Source organism: Sceloporus occidentalis, unplaced genomic scaffold (genome assembly GCF_023333645.1).
Source record: "Sceloporus occidentalis isolate IW3139 unplaced genomic scaffold, rSceOcc1.0.p SCAF_91, whole genome shotgun sequence".
Lineage (NCBI taxonomy): Eukaryota > Metazoa > Chordata > Lepidosauria > Squamata > Phrynosomatidae > Sceloporus > Sceloporus occidentalis.
This window is the reverse complement of record NW_028317071.1, coordinates 3,947,581-3,962,491: the sequence shown is the minus strand read 5'-3', so window position 1 is coordinate 3,962,491 and position 14,911 is coordinate 3,947,581. Positions and strand designations below refer to the sequence as shown.

At 48.7% G+C, this 14,911-nt stretch overlaps 1 protein-coding gene across 5 annotated transcripts in view; it reads right to left on the bottom strand.

Annotated features, from left to right (window-relative positions):
• The window catches only part of LOC149284578 (excitatory amino acid transporter 1-like), a 45,053-nt gene extending 34,649 nt beyond the window's left edge, over positions 1 to 10,404 (bottom strand). Inside the window, exons 1-5 of one of the 5 annotated variants that reach the window (XM_089496613.1) lie at positions 8,956 to 10,404; positions 7,734 to 7,850; positions 6,855 to 6,938; positions 2,348 to 2,445; positions 4 to 273 (exon numbers count right to left, since the gene is read on the bottom strand). In XM_089496613.1, coding sequence (XP_089352739.1) covers positions 4 to 235 — 232 coding nt within the window. In that variant the 5' untranslated portion in view covers positions 236 to 273; positions 2,348 to 2,445; positions 6,855 to 6,938; positions 7,734 to 7,850; positions 8,956 to 10,404. Of the gene's footprint in view, positions 1 to 3; positions 274 to 2,347; positions 2,446 to 6,526; positions 6,701 to 6,854; positions 7,689 to 7,733; positions 7,851 to 8,955 lie in introns of those variants that run through there. The other 4 variants (XM_089496610.1, XM_089496612.1, XM_089496611.1 and 1 more) reach the window with 4 other exon arrangements.
• Positions 10,405 to 14,911: the final 4,507 nt, after the last annotated feature.

Sequence of the window (14,911 nt, the reverse complement as noted above, 5' to 3'; positions counted from 1 at the left end):
TACCCAGCAGAACGGCTGAGATAGTGAGCAGGACGAAGGCGTTTCTCTGGAGGAAACCCCGGAGGCTATCCCGGGTGATGCTGAACATCCGCTTCCTGGCGTGGGCTGCCCGCTTCTCAAGGGCCTGGCGGAGGCGCTGCCCCCGGCCACCATTGCCAAGCCGCTTGGATGACTCTTCATTCAGGAAGAGGCTGTTGACGTGGGTCTGGCGCTCGCCCATAATCGGGCTCAGCATCCAGGGTCTGGGGGGATATCCCCCGATGTCCTAAGAAGCTGCAGAGAGAGAAGGAGAGTTGTAGTGAGTGGTGAGGGACGGGTGACTCTTTCCCCCAAATGCCAACCCCAAGCCGGGGGAATTAGCTGCAAAGCTGGTCTTAGATCCCCACATGACCTAGAAATACAAGGAAAGCGTTGTACTCACAGGGGGAGAGCTGTGGGGGCCGGCCCTAAAGGTGGAAAGGTGAGCACTGGCCCTGCAGAAGACAACCAGGATAGCTGCAGCAGCTTCCAAACACTTTTCCAGAGTGCAGGTGCCTTGCCTGGCATCCTTCGCACCATGAGCAATACCTGAGAACCTTCCAAGCACGAGAGCAAAGCAAAGCCCTTTTGTGTGCAACTCCTTCACCCACCAGTTCAATTGCTAAGTTCCCTCTTGGTCTCCGGCATGTAAGCCTATGGACAAGTGAACAGTTTTGTACATAGTCTTCCAGTTTTCTCCCGCTTCCACTTCTTTCTCCATCCCCTCCATCAATGATTCCCAAACTCTGGCTTTACAGGTGTTTTGGACTTCGGCTCCCAGAATCCCAGACCACTAGCAAAAGTGGCTGTGGCTCATGGGAGCTAAAGTCCCCAAAACCTGGAGAACCAGAGTATGGGACTCACTGATATAAACTATATCCCCCTTGGCTTCTTGTTGTCCTTTGTGAACCACTTGTGCATTGCTGGCCCTGCTCTATCCGTAACATATTGAAAAATAAGCATATATAGCTAAGTGTCAAACAGAAATAATACAGTGGTACCCCGGGATACGAATTGACCGCGTTACGAAATTTCCGGGGTACGAAAAAGTTAGATTTAAAAAAACTGTTCCGGGTAACGAAAGATTTTTCGGGTTACGAAATTAATTTCGGCGCGAAATTCAAATCGGAAGCCGCGGCTAGCGGCTTTCCAGCGCCTTTTCGGGTTGCGAAATGTATCGGGTTACAAACGGCGCCGCGGAACGAATTAATTTCGTAACCCGAGGTAGCACTGTATGCAGGAATGGGATGGTGGGGAAGGGAACCTGGCCACATAAGTGAGCATACAAGACCTCCCTTTCCTCCCATGGAGAATTAGGAAAGTTACATTTTTTGGACTGTACATGGGCAGCAGACAAGCCGGTTGAATGATTCTGGGAGCTATAGTTTCCCCCCAGAAAAACCTCCCAATGAAGCCATAGCTCAAGCCCTGTACAATATTATGTCCTTGTCCTTTTATCTTGAAAAGAAATTATATATGATAAAAAAATGAGGATATAATTTTGTTGTCGTCGTGTGCCTTCAAATCGTTTCTGACTTAAGGCTACCCTAAGGCAAACCTATCCTGGGATTTTCTTGACCAGATCTGCTCAGAGGGAGTTTGCCTTTGCCTTCATCTGAGGCTGAATGTGAGTTGCTGAAGCTCACCCATTGCGTTTCCATGGCCCAGTCGGAATTTGAACCCTGGTCTCCAGGGTCATCCAATGCTCAAACCACTACACCACACTGATTCTCAGCTGCAGGTCCTCCTCCCAAAAAAAGCAATGTAGCTGAAGGTCAGGCCCTGTGCAATATTATATCCTTGTCATTTTATCTTAAGTGCGCATGTGTATAAAAGCATATTAATAATGTCTTGCAATTGCTATTAACAATACATTTCCTCTGATCTTATTTCTAATGTGATGGCTTGCATCGGTGTGACTGCCCATGTAGGAAAGACAGGCCACCCAGATATGAATACATGATCACTACATGGATTATTACCTCCTGCTGACCTGCCTTTTCCTCCTCATCTCCAAAGAAAGCAAGTGGTCCATTTTATAGAGTGGGAGAAAGAGAGAGCAGAGCAGCTGAGGGCACCTGAGGACATGGGCACGGGTGCCAACTCCTGTTGGCACAGACTGGGGCCAAGAGGCCAGGATATTAAAGCAACTTGCATGGAAACTTATAGCTTTACTAAGCAGGCAAGGAACAGCCCCTCTCTCCATATATATATCCCTCTCCCCCAAAAAGAAAACTTCAAGACCCACAGAGGGAGTTTAGGCAGCTCCTGGCTCTGAATGCTGTGTCTGGGCATCTCCACCTACAATCTCCTTGGACGCTTGACCCACCTGGAACCACAGCCAGTGTCTGCTATGCTTGCTGTGCCCGGGTGTTCAGTCCGTCTGCCTGCCTGTCCTACTTTGTCTCTTGCCGGTCTTCACTTCTGCTGAAAAGGATTAAAAAAGGGAAGTGAGAAATGGAGGAGGAGGAGGAAGAAGAGGAGGAGGAGAAGCAGGAGACTTCTTCAGCATTGGGGGACCAGATGCCAAGCAGGGATTAACCCTCCATGCCAGGCAAGAGTCAGGCCTGAACACTGCCTCCCAGCATCCACTTCTTGGAGGGAGACCAGATACCCCAGAATCACAAATATTTTTGAGAAGGAACCACGACTCCCAGAATGCTGGCTGTAGGGATTCCAAGAGCAGCCCACCAGATTCCTACACTGGCTAGGATCCTATGTATTCCTCCATGGCAGAAGAGGGTTGGACTGGCTGATCCTTGGGGGTCCCTTCCAAATCTAAGATTCTATATTTTCCTGAACAGAAGGGGGTTGGACTGAATGACCCTTGGAGATCCCTTTCAACTCTAGGATTCTATGTGTGTCTGTATGGCAGAAGGGATTCTATGTATTCCTGCATGGCCCTTGTGGGGGCAGGGGGGGTCCCTTCCCCTCAAAGCAGTCCAGAAAAAGAAACAGGTTTTTTTTCAGGGTTTGCAGCATCCTGAGGCTAGTCAGATTTCCTCAGAAGCAACACACAAATAAGAACATGGAAACAATAACACACAAATAACCACTGTTAATTTTCCTTGCAACTAATAATCTGGATAGACTGCCCCTGCACACAAAGACTCCATCGAGACAAACTGTTTCTCTACAACAGAGGTGGACAAAACACAGCCCAGCAATTTGTACAGATTTGTATTGGCAAAAGGAACAGGATAAGTCCAGCAACGTTTGTGTTCAAAGCAACCACCCAGAAGCTTCCAAGAAATCCACTGGAAAGGGCAGGAATGCAACACCCATCCCTACCCTGGCCCACTTGGCATTCAAAGGTAGACTGCTTTTGAACATAGAGTCTCCACAAACAATCATAAGAGCTGGAAATGTCCCTCTGTTCAAGGCATTTTGCCTTTTGCAAGGGGGAAAAACAAAACTGATGACCCTAAACAGCGAAAAGACAACTGCAGATGCTTCTTCCTGGTGTATTCACAGGTAGACTGACTCTGAACGGGGAGGTTTTATTTATGTACGTCACCCTTTTCAAGCTCCTGAATACAGTGGAATGCCAAATATCTTTCCCGCTTTTGTTACCCAGAGATAAAGCCCAATTTTCGGTGCCAACCAGACTTCCAGACTTCTGCCAGCCAAGCTTTGTCCCCATGGAAATGGGCAACCCTCCCAGTGGAAGGTCAGGTGGCAAGAGCAAACAAAAGCACTCACACCAAAGCTAGGAAAAGGGGTCTTTTCTAAGGACCACAATGCCCAGAATCCTCCACTTGGGCTATGAACTGGGGATTCTGGGAACTGAGGTACAACAGAGCAGTGTTTTTTCTCCATGCTGTGGCAGTCAGTGAAACTCATCCACCCCAACAGAAGGCCAAGTGTGCCTGTCACAAGGGCAGAAGCTAATTCTAAAAGGACTCTCTGTCCCAGCATCCTGCATCTGACTGTAGCCAGTGAGATGCCATGTAAGAGGGATCAAGGGGCTCCAATTCCATCCCTGGAGAGGCTGTCCTGCCCCAGGGAGGCTCCATTTCTAGCTAGCAGCCATTCACAGACCCTGAATTTGCCTCATCTTCATGTTCGTGGGTGCATCTGCATTGCAGAAATAATGCAGTTTGATGCCACTTTAAGTGCTGCAGCTCTATCCTATGGCACCCTGTGATTTAGAGTCTTTTTACAAGGTCTTCCGCCTTCTCTCACCAAACTACAAATCCCAGGACTGTGTAGGATGGAGCCATAGCAATGAAAGTGGTACCAAACTGCATTATTTCAACAGTGTAGATGCACCCCATGGCTTACTGGAATGAGTGTAGCTGAGTTGGGGTGTCTGCCTTCAAGTCACCTGTCGCTTTATGGTGGCCTGATGGAGTTTTCATGGGGTTTTCTTAGGCAAGGAATCCTTAGAGGTGCTTTTTCCTGTGCCTTCCTCTGAAATAGAGCCTCTAGCATCAGGGATTTGCTGGTGGTCTCCCACCCAAGGACTAACCAGGGCTGACTCTGCTTAGCTTCCAGGATCAGACGGAATCTGGTACCTTTATTTAGCGGATCAGCTAATACGTCCCTCTTGTTAGCAAAACGTTTACCTTCCTAGACGAAGACTCCCCGACGTGTCTAAAAAAAGTAACTTTGCCAAGCTATCTATCTAGTCCTGCAACCTATTTCCAACACTGAGCTGTTTCTATGGACAGCCCTCCCAACAATAATCTTCCAGTTTGCCATTGCTATTTGGAGGTAGGCTGCCCCTGAAGCTGGAGGCTCATTGAGCTGACAGGACACACAGTAGCCATAGGCAGCCCCCCTGGTTGGCATGTCTCTGACCTCTTTGAAGGCCCTCTGTGACCACATCCGGCCAAAGGGATTTCTACAAGCGGATGATGTGGCCGTGAAGAGAAGTTACTTCTGCCTGTCCTGAATCAGTCATTGGGCAACTCCTCTCATTACGAAAGACAGGAAAGTTTCTCTTTCCCTCTTGCCACTTTCTCCACACCTCTAGAGAGTTTCATAAGCCATTCGGATATCCATCCTTAGCCACAAAAACATTATAGAATCAGAGTTGGAAGGGACCCCCAGGGGCATCCAGTCTAACCTCCTTCTGCCATGCAGAAATACACAGAATACAAGAGTTGGAAGGGATTCCCAAGGTCCATCTAGTCCAACCCATTCTGCTATGCAAGAAGACACAATCCAAGCCCTCCTGGCAGACTGGGCCATATTTATACAAGATCATTGTGTCTCCTCTGATCCTTCTCTTCTCCAGGCTAAACATCCCCAGCTCTCTAAGCCACTCCTCACGGGGTTCAGTGGTTTCAAGACCCTTCACCTTTTGGTCACCCTCCTCTGGATATGCTCCAGCTTGTCAACATCCTTTTTGAAGCATGGTGCCCAGAACTAGACACAGTATTTCAAGTGAGGCCTGCCCAAGCAGAATACAGTGGCACTATGATTTCCGTCAGTCTAGACCAGTGTCCCCAAACTAGGCCCTTTAAGAGATTCTGGACTTCAGCTCCCAGAAGGCTCAGCCATGTTGGCCAATAGTCTGGGATTCTGGAAGCTGAAGACCAAATATCTTAAAGAACACACTTTGGCGACCACTGGTCTTGAGACTACAAACCGACTGATGCAGCCAAGAATTACATTGGCTTTTTTTAGCTGCTGCAACACACTGTCGGCTCATGTTCTGCAAGATCGCTTTCACATGTACTGTTGCCAAGCCGGGTGTCCCCCATTCTCTATATGGGCATTCCATTTCTTCTGCCCAAGTTTAGTACATTTCTCCGCACTGAAATTTGTTAACTGGAAGATTCTATTCTTGACTTGCCTCCTAACAACCTCTAGAAAGGAATTTGTCTGTTGAACCCCTGTGGCAGCCACGCCTGGATTCACAATTTGCACCAGACTACCTGTTACAACGGGGGGGGGGGGGGGGCTTCCCCCCACAATTCTTCACTGTCACAGCCAACATATTTGGTCAACCTCAGTGGACCTTTTAGACTTTGTGCCACCCATTTCGGCCTCCCCTGTTCTGAAGAACCAGCTGTTTTTTCAAGCCCAGTCATGCTGTTCATTCTCAGGAAAACCAGTCTCAATCCGCACATCCCACACACCTACGCACCCACCTTCTACAGTCCTCTGCTGCCCAGGGCTGTTGGCACCTTTGGAATTGCTGCTCCCTCTTCCATCAGTCTGCTCCTTGTTGGCAGAAGAAACCCGCTGGCACACTAAGCCAACGGACCCGCACAGGGCGGTCAAAACACAAGGCCCTCCACCCCCATGTTGCCAAGGGTCGCTCCTTCCACCTCAATACCCACAAAACACACACACAGGGAACATAGTTCAAGTGCTGGATGGCTTGCTGGCATTGCCTTGCCACCTCCACATGCCTAGGTGAGCCACTGAGATGTTGCCACCCTCACCTGGTTTAATCCACCAAAACAATGTTCCCAAATTGCACCTTTAAAAGCAATAATGATGTGTCTAGTCCTCATTGGTTGAGCAAAAGCGTGGTGATAAGGAGTCCGCTCACCATGCAACACAGCCAAATAAAGGAATATGCATGTGTCTTTGTGCCAAGATGAGGAGCTTTGTGTCAATCCTCAAAGGAGACCGAAACCACTCTTCTCTCTTCCCCCACCGGACAGCCATTCATCAGCTGATGCCCCCTTTGTACTAAGTGGGTCTTTTATGAGGCTGCCAATGATGATGTGGGCACTCTGGGGCAGTGCACAGCCTAATCCATGCGCCACGAGTCTCCCTTAAAAGAGGAACCACAGCAGCAAAGGCGCCTCTCCACTGGCACAGGTATCCAGTGCCACCTCACAAGTGCCTCACAAAAATTGGATGGCCATACTCACATGTCTGCCCGATCCGGCCAGTTGGGTCTGTGCTACCCGACAACGCACTCTGCTGCCTCTCTGCTTTCTCTGGCTCCAGTGCTCCTGTGAAACAAAGCAGCCAGGATCACAAGAGGGGAAGTGTGGTATGTGTGTGTACTTGTGTGTGTGGGAGGGGGACGGATATGCCCAATCAGCTCTGCCATCTCTGCTGTTGCAATGCAAGGGGTTTGCCTAAGGAAGCAGCAGTTTCCATGGAAGGAGGAGAAAGGTCTCCCTCGACACACACACTCACACACGCACACTTTAGCTCCTTGCAAACAGCAAAGCCCCCCTTCCTTCTGCACACATTCAGCCCCAAATTGCTGCAATTACGCTGTGTTCTTATAATCAGAGACCCAGAAAATTCAAATGGGGACAGGCCCACCCAGACAAGTTGCACCCCTGCCATGAAAAATCTGCACACAACAGATGATGTGCAAAGAGAAATGTTAGTGGGTTTGCATTAATCCAAAAGGTCCTAATGGGTGCCAGTCTGTCCCAGAGCCATGGGGCATAATGGAGGCTGTGGGGCCAAGAAACCAGTTCTTCAATCAATTTATTACAGCCGATAGCCAGCGTAACAATCAATAGAATAAATGCATTATGAGACAGTCAACTGGGTATAATATTTCACAATTCCAAATCATACTTCCTCAAACCCAATCTCCCAAAACCAGGGGGGCAAAGCAACTCACGCCTATGAACACATTCCCTAAGATTGCATGCACAGTCCTCCATTTTATCTTTCCAAAAACAGAACAACAGTCATTGAAAGAGCTTGGGTTACAGTACCTCAATGCAATGGAGATACTTGGGATTCCAGAAGCAATTTTGAGACTTCTAAAGGAGCATGCTTACCTAGAGGACCATGAAGTTGGAAGGGACCCCATGGGCCATCTGTTCCAAGCCCCTGCCAGGCAAGAGTCCACAACCAATCCAGTCCTAAAAGATGCCCGTCTGACCTTTGTTTAAAGCCTTCCAAAAGAAAGAGAGCCCAATTTTCAAACAGCTCTTACAGCCAAGAAGTTCTTTATTTATTCAAATATCTTTATTTATTAAAACATCTATAGATTTTATATAATATTGTATAAAATAATCTATATTAAAATATCAATCTCATATCACAAGATTGCAGGTCAATATCCAAATAAATTCATGTTAGAACATTTTTTAAAATTCAGAATAACTGAAGCAATCTTAGAAAACACGTTAAGTGAGTTAAAACAAGTTTAAAACCACTCTGGCTTTTTTGTTTTGTGAGGTTTTGGGGCCGGGAGTGAAAATGGCAGCCCTGCGAGGTAGGAATATGTGTCTAGTCCCATTCTAAGTGGGACTAACATTGTTGAGAGTGTGGAAATCTGATGGATTTTTGTATCCTCTGGCAGCTCACTCTTCTTCCTCTAGTACAGTGCTTCTCAATTATTTTCTGTCATGCCCCCCCAGGAAGAAGAAAACATTTCGCGCCCCCCGCGCGACTGTAAATAGTATCATTTGTCTATAAAATTGTTATAAGTACACCTCTGCATAACACTGTATCCTGAGCCTCGCGCCCCCTTTACGGAGCCTCGCGCCCCCCCTGGGGGGCCCGCCCCACTATTTGAGAAGCACTGCTCTAGTAGCAGCTGGACACACAAAGAGATAACCTAACACTTTGTGTGGGTTTTTCTGGCTCTGTGGCCATGTCCTAGAAGAGTTTATTCATGACGTTTCGCCAGCATCTGTGGCTGGCATCTTCAGAGCCACAGATGCTGTCGAAAGATCAGGAATAAACTCTTCTAGGACATGGACACATATAGTGTGAAAAACCCACAAAAACTATGGATGCCAGCCATGAAAGCCTTCGACTTCACATCAGATACGTCACACTTATCTTTTTACACTGCATTTTATCCTTTCAATTAGTAATCTGTTTTAACAGTATAATAACTGGATTCTATTTTAATGCATCTGTTTTGTACGTTTTCAATTGGACTGTCCTTTTAAACTGTAAGCTGCTCTGAGTCCCAGTTTTGGGAGAAAAGCAGGATAATAATAATAATAATAATAGAAAGGGATGAAGTTTCCAAAGGCAAAAGCCTACCTCTGCGCATGCAAAAAGTACAGATGAACAGCCAGGGCTTGGGAATCTGCCAGAAAGTGAACTCAGGGAAGGATTCATTCATATTGGTGAGAGATGATTTTACCCGCCGGGCATGGGCTTGGCAGAGGGCCTACCTGAGGCGGAGGTCTCCCCCCAAAAGCAAACAACTGGGGGGGGGGTAATTCTGGTCTTGCCAAGCCAGACCAAGCCCCCTCTTTCCCCTCCAAAGACAGCAGCCACACAAACCTGTTTGGGTCCTTGGTGGCTGGAGGGTCATAAATGAAGCCCCAAAGCCCAGAGAGGCTGGAAGGAGAGACCCAGAGACCATCCCTGCTTCCTGGCAGGACTAGTCAAGGCTCCTCTTGGAGCCAAGTCTCTTATGACAATGCAGCAGAACCTGGCTTAGGAAGCTTAGGCTTCAGCCCAGCAGATGGGGGCCAAGGGGAGAAGGCCCAGTCCACCAGATCCGACCCAAGACAGATTGGGCAGAGTTCAAGTCCCAGAATGGCTGCCTGCTGGGCAGCTAATGGGAGTTCTTGTCCAGCCTCAGCTGGTAGTTTGCCAACCAAGGATGCTGGGAGATAGTTGCCCTCCCTTCTCCTGGCTCAGCTCTGGGCTGGGAGAGCCCTGGGGAAGCCCTTCTGGGTGGGCAGGCATCCACACTCTCTCAGCCTCAGGAAAGCCCAGGACAGGCAGCAGTCAGGAAGCTGAAGGGAGAGCCAGGAACGGCCGAACTGGGAGAGGAGAGGAGCAGGGGCTGGGAGGGCCTCTGAGGCAAGGAAGGCAGCCCAAGGGGGCCCCTTCCCCCCTCAGCCTTCGGGAGAGGCTGCTGCTGCTGCTGCTTCGGGGAGGAGGGGCTCTCCTTCTGGGGAGGCTGCTGCTGCTGTTCCCAAAGAGCGCCTGGAGGGCCCTGGCCAGGGCGGCCTTTCCTGCAGGGCAGCAGCCTTGGGAGCTCTTCCAACTCTAGCCTCCTCCTATGCCTCCCTGGAGTGGGGGCCTCTGGAGGCTCCTCTGCTTCGAGGGCTCCTCCTCCTCCTCCTCTTTCCTGGCAGCGAGCGAGGGCCCTCAGTCCAGCCCCTCTCCCGCCTCCTCCTCCTCCTCCAACTGGGGGGGGGGCTGAGAGAGAGACCCTGGCTCGAGTGCCCACCAGCCCCATCGCAGACCATGGAGGCGGCCACCCAGGGCTGCCCCCTTCCCTGCCCCAGAAGGAAGGGAGGGAAAGGGGGATGAAAAAGAGGCTGCAGTCCGGCCCTTCCCTCCAAAAAGGTGCCCAGACCCAGAGTGCACCCGACAGGGCAGTCCATCTCGACGCACGAGGCAGACACGTGTCTGTCTCCTCAGGGCGAGGCTGGTGGCGGGGGAGAGGCGGCCAGGCGAGGCCGGAGTCCCCCGAGGCCCAGCCCAGGCCCTCCGTTCCCCTCCTGGCCTCCCGGACTCACCCGCCGCCGCGACGCCCGACCTGCGCTGCTCCACGTGGAGCCTCCGTCCGGCCCCGGACTGCCCCCTCCTTCCCTCCCTCCTTCCTCCCTTCCTTCCCTCCCTCCTTCCTTCCCTCCCCCTTTCCCTTCCTTCCCTCTCTTTCCACCTTCTCTCCCTTTTGCTTGCTTCCTTCCTTCCCTCCCTTTTCCCCTTCCTTCCTTCCCTTTCCCTTCATTCCTTCCTTTCTTTCCCATTCCCCACTCCCTTCTCCCCTTCCTTCCTTCCCTTTCCCCCTTCCTTCCCCTTCCCTTCATTCCTTCCTTTCTTCCCCCTTCCCTCCCTTTTCCGTTTCCCTCTCTCTCCTTCCTTCCCCATTTCTTTCCTTCTTCCTCCTTATTTCTCATTCCATTCCTTTTCTTTCCCACCTTTTTTCTTTGGCTACTTCCTCTCTCCCTTTTTCCTTCCTTCCTCCCCCTCTTCTTTCCTTCTTTGGCTTTTTTTCTTTTTCCCTATCTTCCCTTTCCATTCCTTTTCTCTTTCTTTCTCCTGCCTTCCCTTTCCATTCCTCCTTCCTTATTTCCTTCCTTTCTTCCTCATGTAAAGGGGTGGCTGTAGGTGGGACCCCACAAATAACAAGCCCCCTGCTCCCCCCAAAAGCCCAAGGGGCCCACCCCTGAAACCTGCAAATTGCCCCCTTCCCCAAACCCAGTGTGCCCACATCTCCCTTTGGCATCTCCTGCTGAAAACCAGGCTTCCCTGAATAAGAAGCTGGCAGAAATTGTGCGGGGGGGGGGGGCTTCCCTTGGCCTCCCAACCCACCCACTCCCACATCCTCCCCAAATGCTGCCTTGATAGCTTCCAAGATGGGCAAACTGAGGCCTGCCCAAGGCCCTGAAACCTGGCAAGGCCTGGCATCCGCCAATGTGCCCACCTCCTACTCTGACAAATGGCATCAGAAACCTTGTGGCACCTTAAAGACTCACAGATTCATTATGATTCAAAGACGTTGCCATGTTAGTCCAGATCAGTGTGGAAAGGGATAGTGGAGCACCTTTGAGACTAGCCAGGGCTACATCTGCACTACAGAATTAATGCAGTTTTGACACTGGTTTATCTGGCATGGCTCCATCTGTGGAACCAGGGAGTTTTAATCGGTTGTGGTACCAGAGCTCTCTGACAGAGGACAAAAGCCATGCGAAACTACATAGCGTTCAGCCATGGCAGTTAAAGCAGTGTCAAACTGCACTGATTCTGCAGTGCAGATGCAGCCTGTGAGGGAAAGACGCACCCGAGGAAACAGACTTGAGTCTACAAAAGCTTATGCGACAAACCTCTTTCTCTCAGTTCCATCTCAAAGGTGCTCCAAGATCCCTTTCCATGCATTTATTATAATTTTCCAGATGTTACCAGATACTTTGAGTCCCAGGTTTTTTTTTTTTGGGGGGGGAGTGGGATATAAATAATAACAGCCTCTGCAGCAAAAATAGGAAGGGCGCTTTAAACCATCAGATTTATTGTAACTTATAGCTCTTCAAATAATAAAATAAAGATGTGTGTCTTATATTATTGTAAACTTGGCCCTCAGCATCCACGGAGCTTTTATCCACAGATTCAGTCATCCATTACAAATGTAAATTCCCAAAAGCAAAGCTGGATTTTGCCATTCGATGTAAGGGACACCATTTCACTATGCTGTTGTATTTAATGGGACTTGAGTATCCACAAATTTTGGTATTCACAGGAGTTCCTGGGACCCTCCGTAAATTATATCTTGCCTTTTTAAAACAAGTTCTCATTGGTCCAAAACAAAATAAAATCAAATCCTGACACTAACCCTCAATTTTTGATGCCCCACGTAGTCAAACAACCCTCTAGTCATAATTTCAAAGCCAAAGCAGGTAACTGTAGCTCTTCCTGCTTACTTCCCATTAAGCATTGCCAGTGGTGAGGGATTATGGTAACTGTAGTCCAAAGCATGAGAGCCTGTGTGGCACGGTGGGGTGAGTGTTGAACTACAACTCTGGAGAGCAGGGTTTGAGTCCCAGCTCAGCCATGAAACCCAGTGGGTGCCCTTGGGCAAGAAGCCACACTCGCCTCAGGGGAAGACAAGGGCAAACCTCCTCCAGAGAAATCTTGCCAAGAAAACCCCGCAATAGAGTCGTCATAAAGGACTTGAAGACATAGAACAACAAGGTCTAAAACACCAGAAGGGGTACAGCTTCTCAACCCTAATTTAAAGGACTGTTTAGTGAGCATAAGCCAATTAAACATGCAGAAAAATAAAAACATGCTGGAAGAAGAAAATGGCACACATTTGTGTGTTCATCTTAGGAGGGTCACCTTCCATGTGCAAAAGGAACAAATGCCTCAACTTGAGGCCCAGTTTTGGGATAAATGTGGGCTTTAAACATTAATGGAATAGTGTTAGAAGCAGCATTAAGTGGAAGACTGAGCATCACATCTTACACAGAAGTGGCATTTTGTCCCACAACGGACAGTGCAAAATAAATCCTTTAAACAGGCAGCAGCTCTTCTTTGTCCTGTTTTTGGTAAGCATTTGCATTAATGTGAACCATTTCATTGTGTTGCAAAATGTACAGTGCATGTGTGTCATTTCAGTCTTATCAAAAGGTTTTGCACAAACAAAGCCAACCATTCCTCTGCTAAATGAAGAAAAGTGAAAAGTTTGGCTTAAAAGCTAAACCTTGTGAGGAGATTGCATAGGAGCGCACACTTGCAACCATTTAAAAACCACAGAGCTTGCAAAAATACCTTTTTGGATTGCAGTGCCCCAAATTCCACAGCCAGCCACCATGGCTGCTGTCTAGTCCATAGAAAGTAAGGCTTGTGTGTGAGAACCATGGGCTTTACAGTTCAATGGAAATCTGGCAAGCATGGAAAGGGTGGCTGCAGCCTGAATCTCAACTTCAACTCCTATGTCCTCCTATATTTTCACTGAGAGTGGGCAAGACACTCTAAGACCATGGTGCATACTTACAGAGAAACCTCTTCCCTTGGATCCACAAAAACTTTTGAGTTGGTTAACATACAAATCCTGGAGCCCAAACTGGAGTTGCTGAAGAGAAGGAAGTGAATGCCATTCTAGATGCCAGGGGAGAGCAGGGGCAGAGGGAGGCAAGAAAAATATGGGAAAATAGGAGTGATCCCCTGTAGGCACTCCTTTCAACCTCTAACTCAAAGTTACAATGACTTCTAGGTTATGTCCCACTGGAGATGCCAACCTCCTCATGTCATACATCCTTTAATAAGTGAGGTGCCCAGAAATAGATGCTGCAGGAGAGCTGGCATGCGGGTGGCACACTTCCCAGATGGTGCTGCTAATTGGCAGGAGCCAGAGAGAAAGGGGGCAATGCCTGGACTCAATACCCCTGCCACCCAGAGTCACGTTTTGGCCCAGAGACAGGCATCCCAACCGTGTCATGGCAATCCTCTCCCCAAGTCGGTCAGATACTGACCAGCTTCTCCTTGCTGGATACACAGGATCCTCTCCCCCCCCCCCTACCCAGATAAAATATTTAATTGGAGCAGTGAAATTGGAAGCTTCTAGGACAGTTTTTGCAAGTCTCTCAGGAATACAAGCTAAACTTTCCAATCCAGGAGGCAAACTTTGGACGGCACACAGCTATCCTTTGAACCTGTGTGCTTTAAACTTGGTAGTTTAAAAAAGGCCCGAACAGAGTAAGGAAAGCTTTTATCCCCAACAAAGGCCTGTTACAGACTGCCAAAATAAAGCTGCTTCGGGTCTCTTTGGAGGTATGCTATTTAAATGATGCGTGGGTCCTAAGAGTCCAGAGGTCACGCCAAAGCCACACTCCATTCCTAAGCACTGGAGTGCAGCTTTGGTGCAGCTTCCGGATTCTTGGGACCCATGCATCATTTAAACAGCATACCTCCAAAGAGACCTGAAGCAGTTTTATTTTGGCAGTCTGTAACAGGCCAAAGAAACATTTCTGAGCTTGGATAGAAGCAGATGGGGAGGGGTCTTCCTTAAGGGCCCTAGAAAGGAAAATCACCTGTCCATCTGGTCCTTCAGACAAGATCCACATGCAAGAAGGAGGGGAAGGCTTCAGTTCTCAGCTCTCCATTCTAGGATGCCTTTTCCTTATCCAGACAATGTAGGATGCCTGTCTGCCTCCTTTCAAAAACAGGTTTCTCTGTAAAAACTAAAAAACCAAATCCCAGATTTGGGAAAAGGGCAAGGTATGAAGATTTAAAACACCAGCAGCAATAAATATGACCCACCACTGCCAAAGGCATATTCAATTACCTCCTCCTCTGAGCAAATCAAACCAAGAAATCCCGAAGGCTTAGGGTCACCATAAGTCAGAAATGACGTGAAGGCACACGACAACAATAAAATGAGTATGTAGACAGACCTTGTAACACCTTTGAGACTAACTGAAAGAAATAAGTTGGCAGCATGAGCTTTCCTTAGACTAAAGTCTATTTCCTCAGATGCATTTGACCAATGCATTTTGTAGACTTTTGTCTACAAAAGCTCATGCTGCCAACTTCT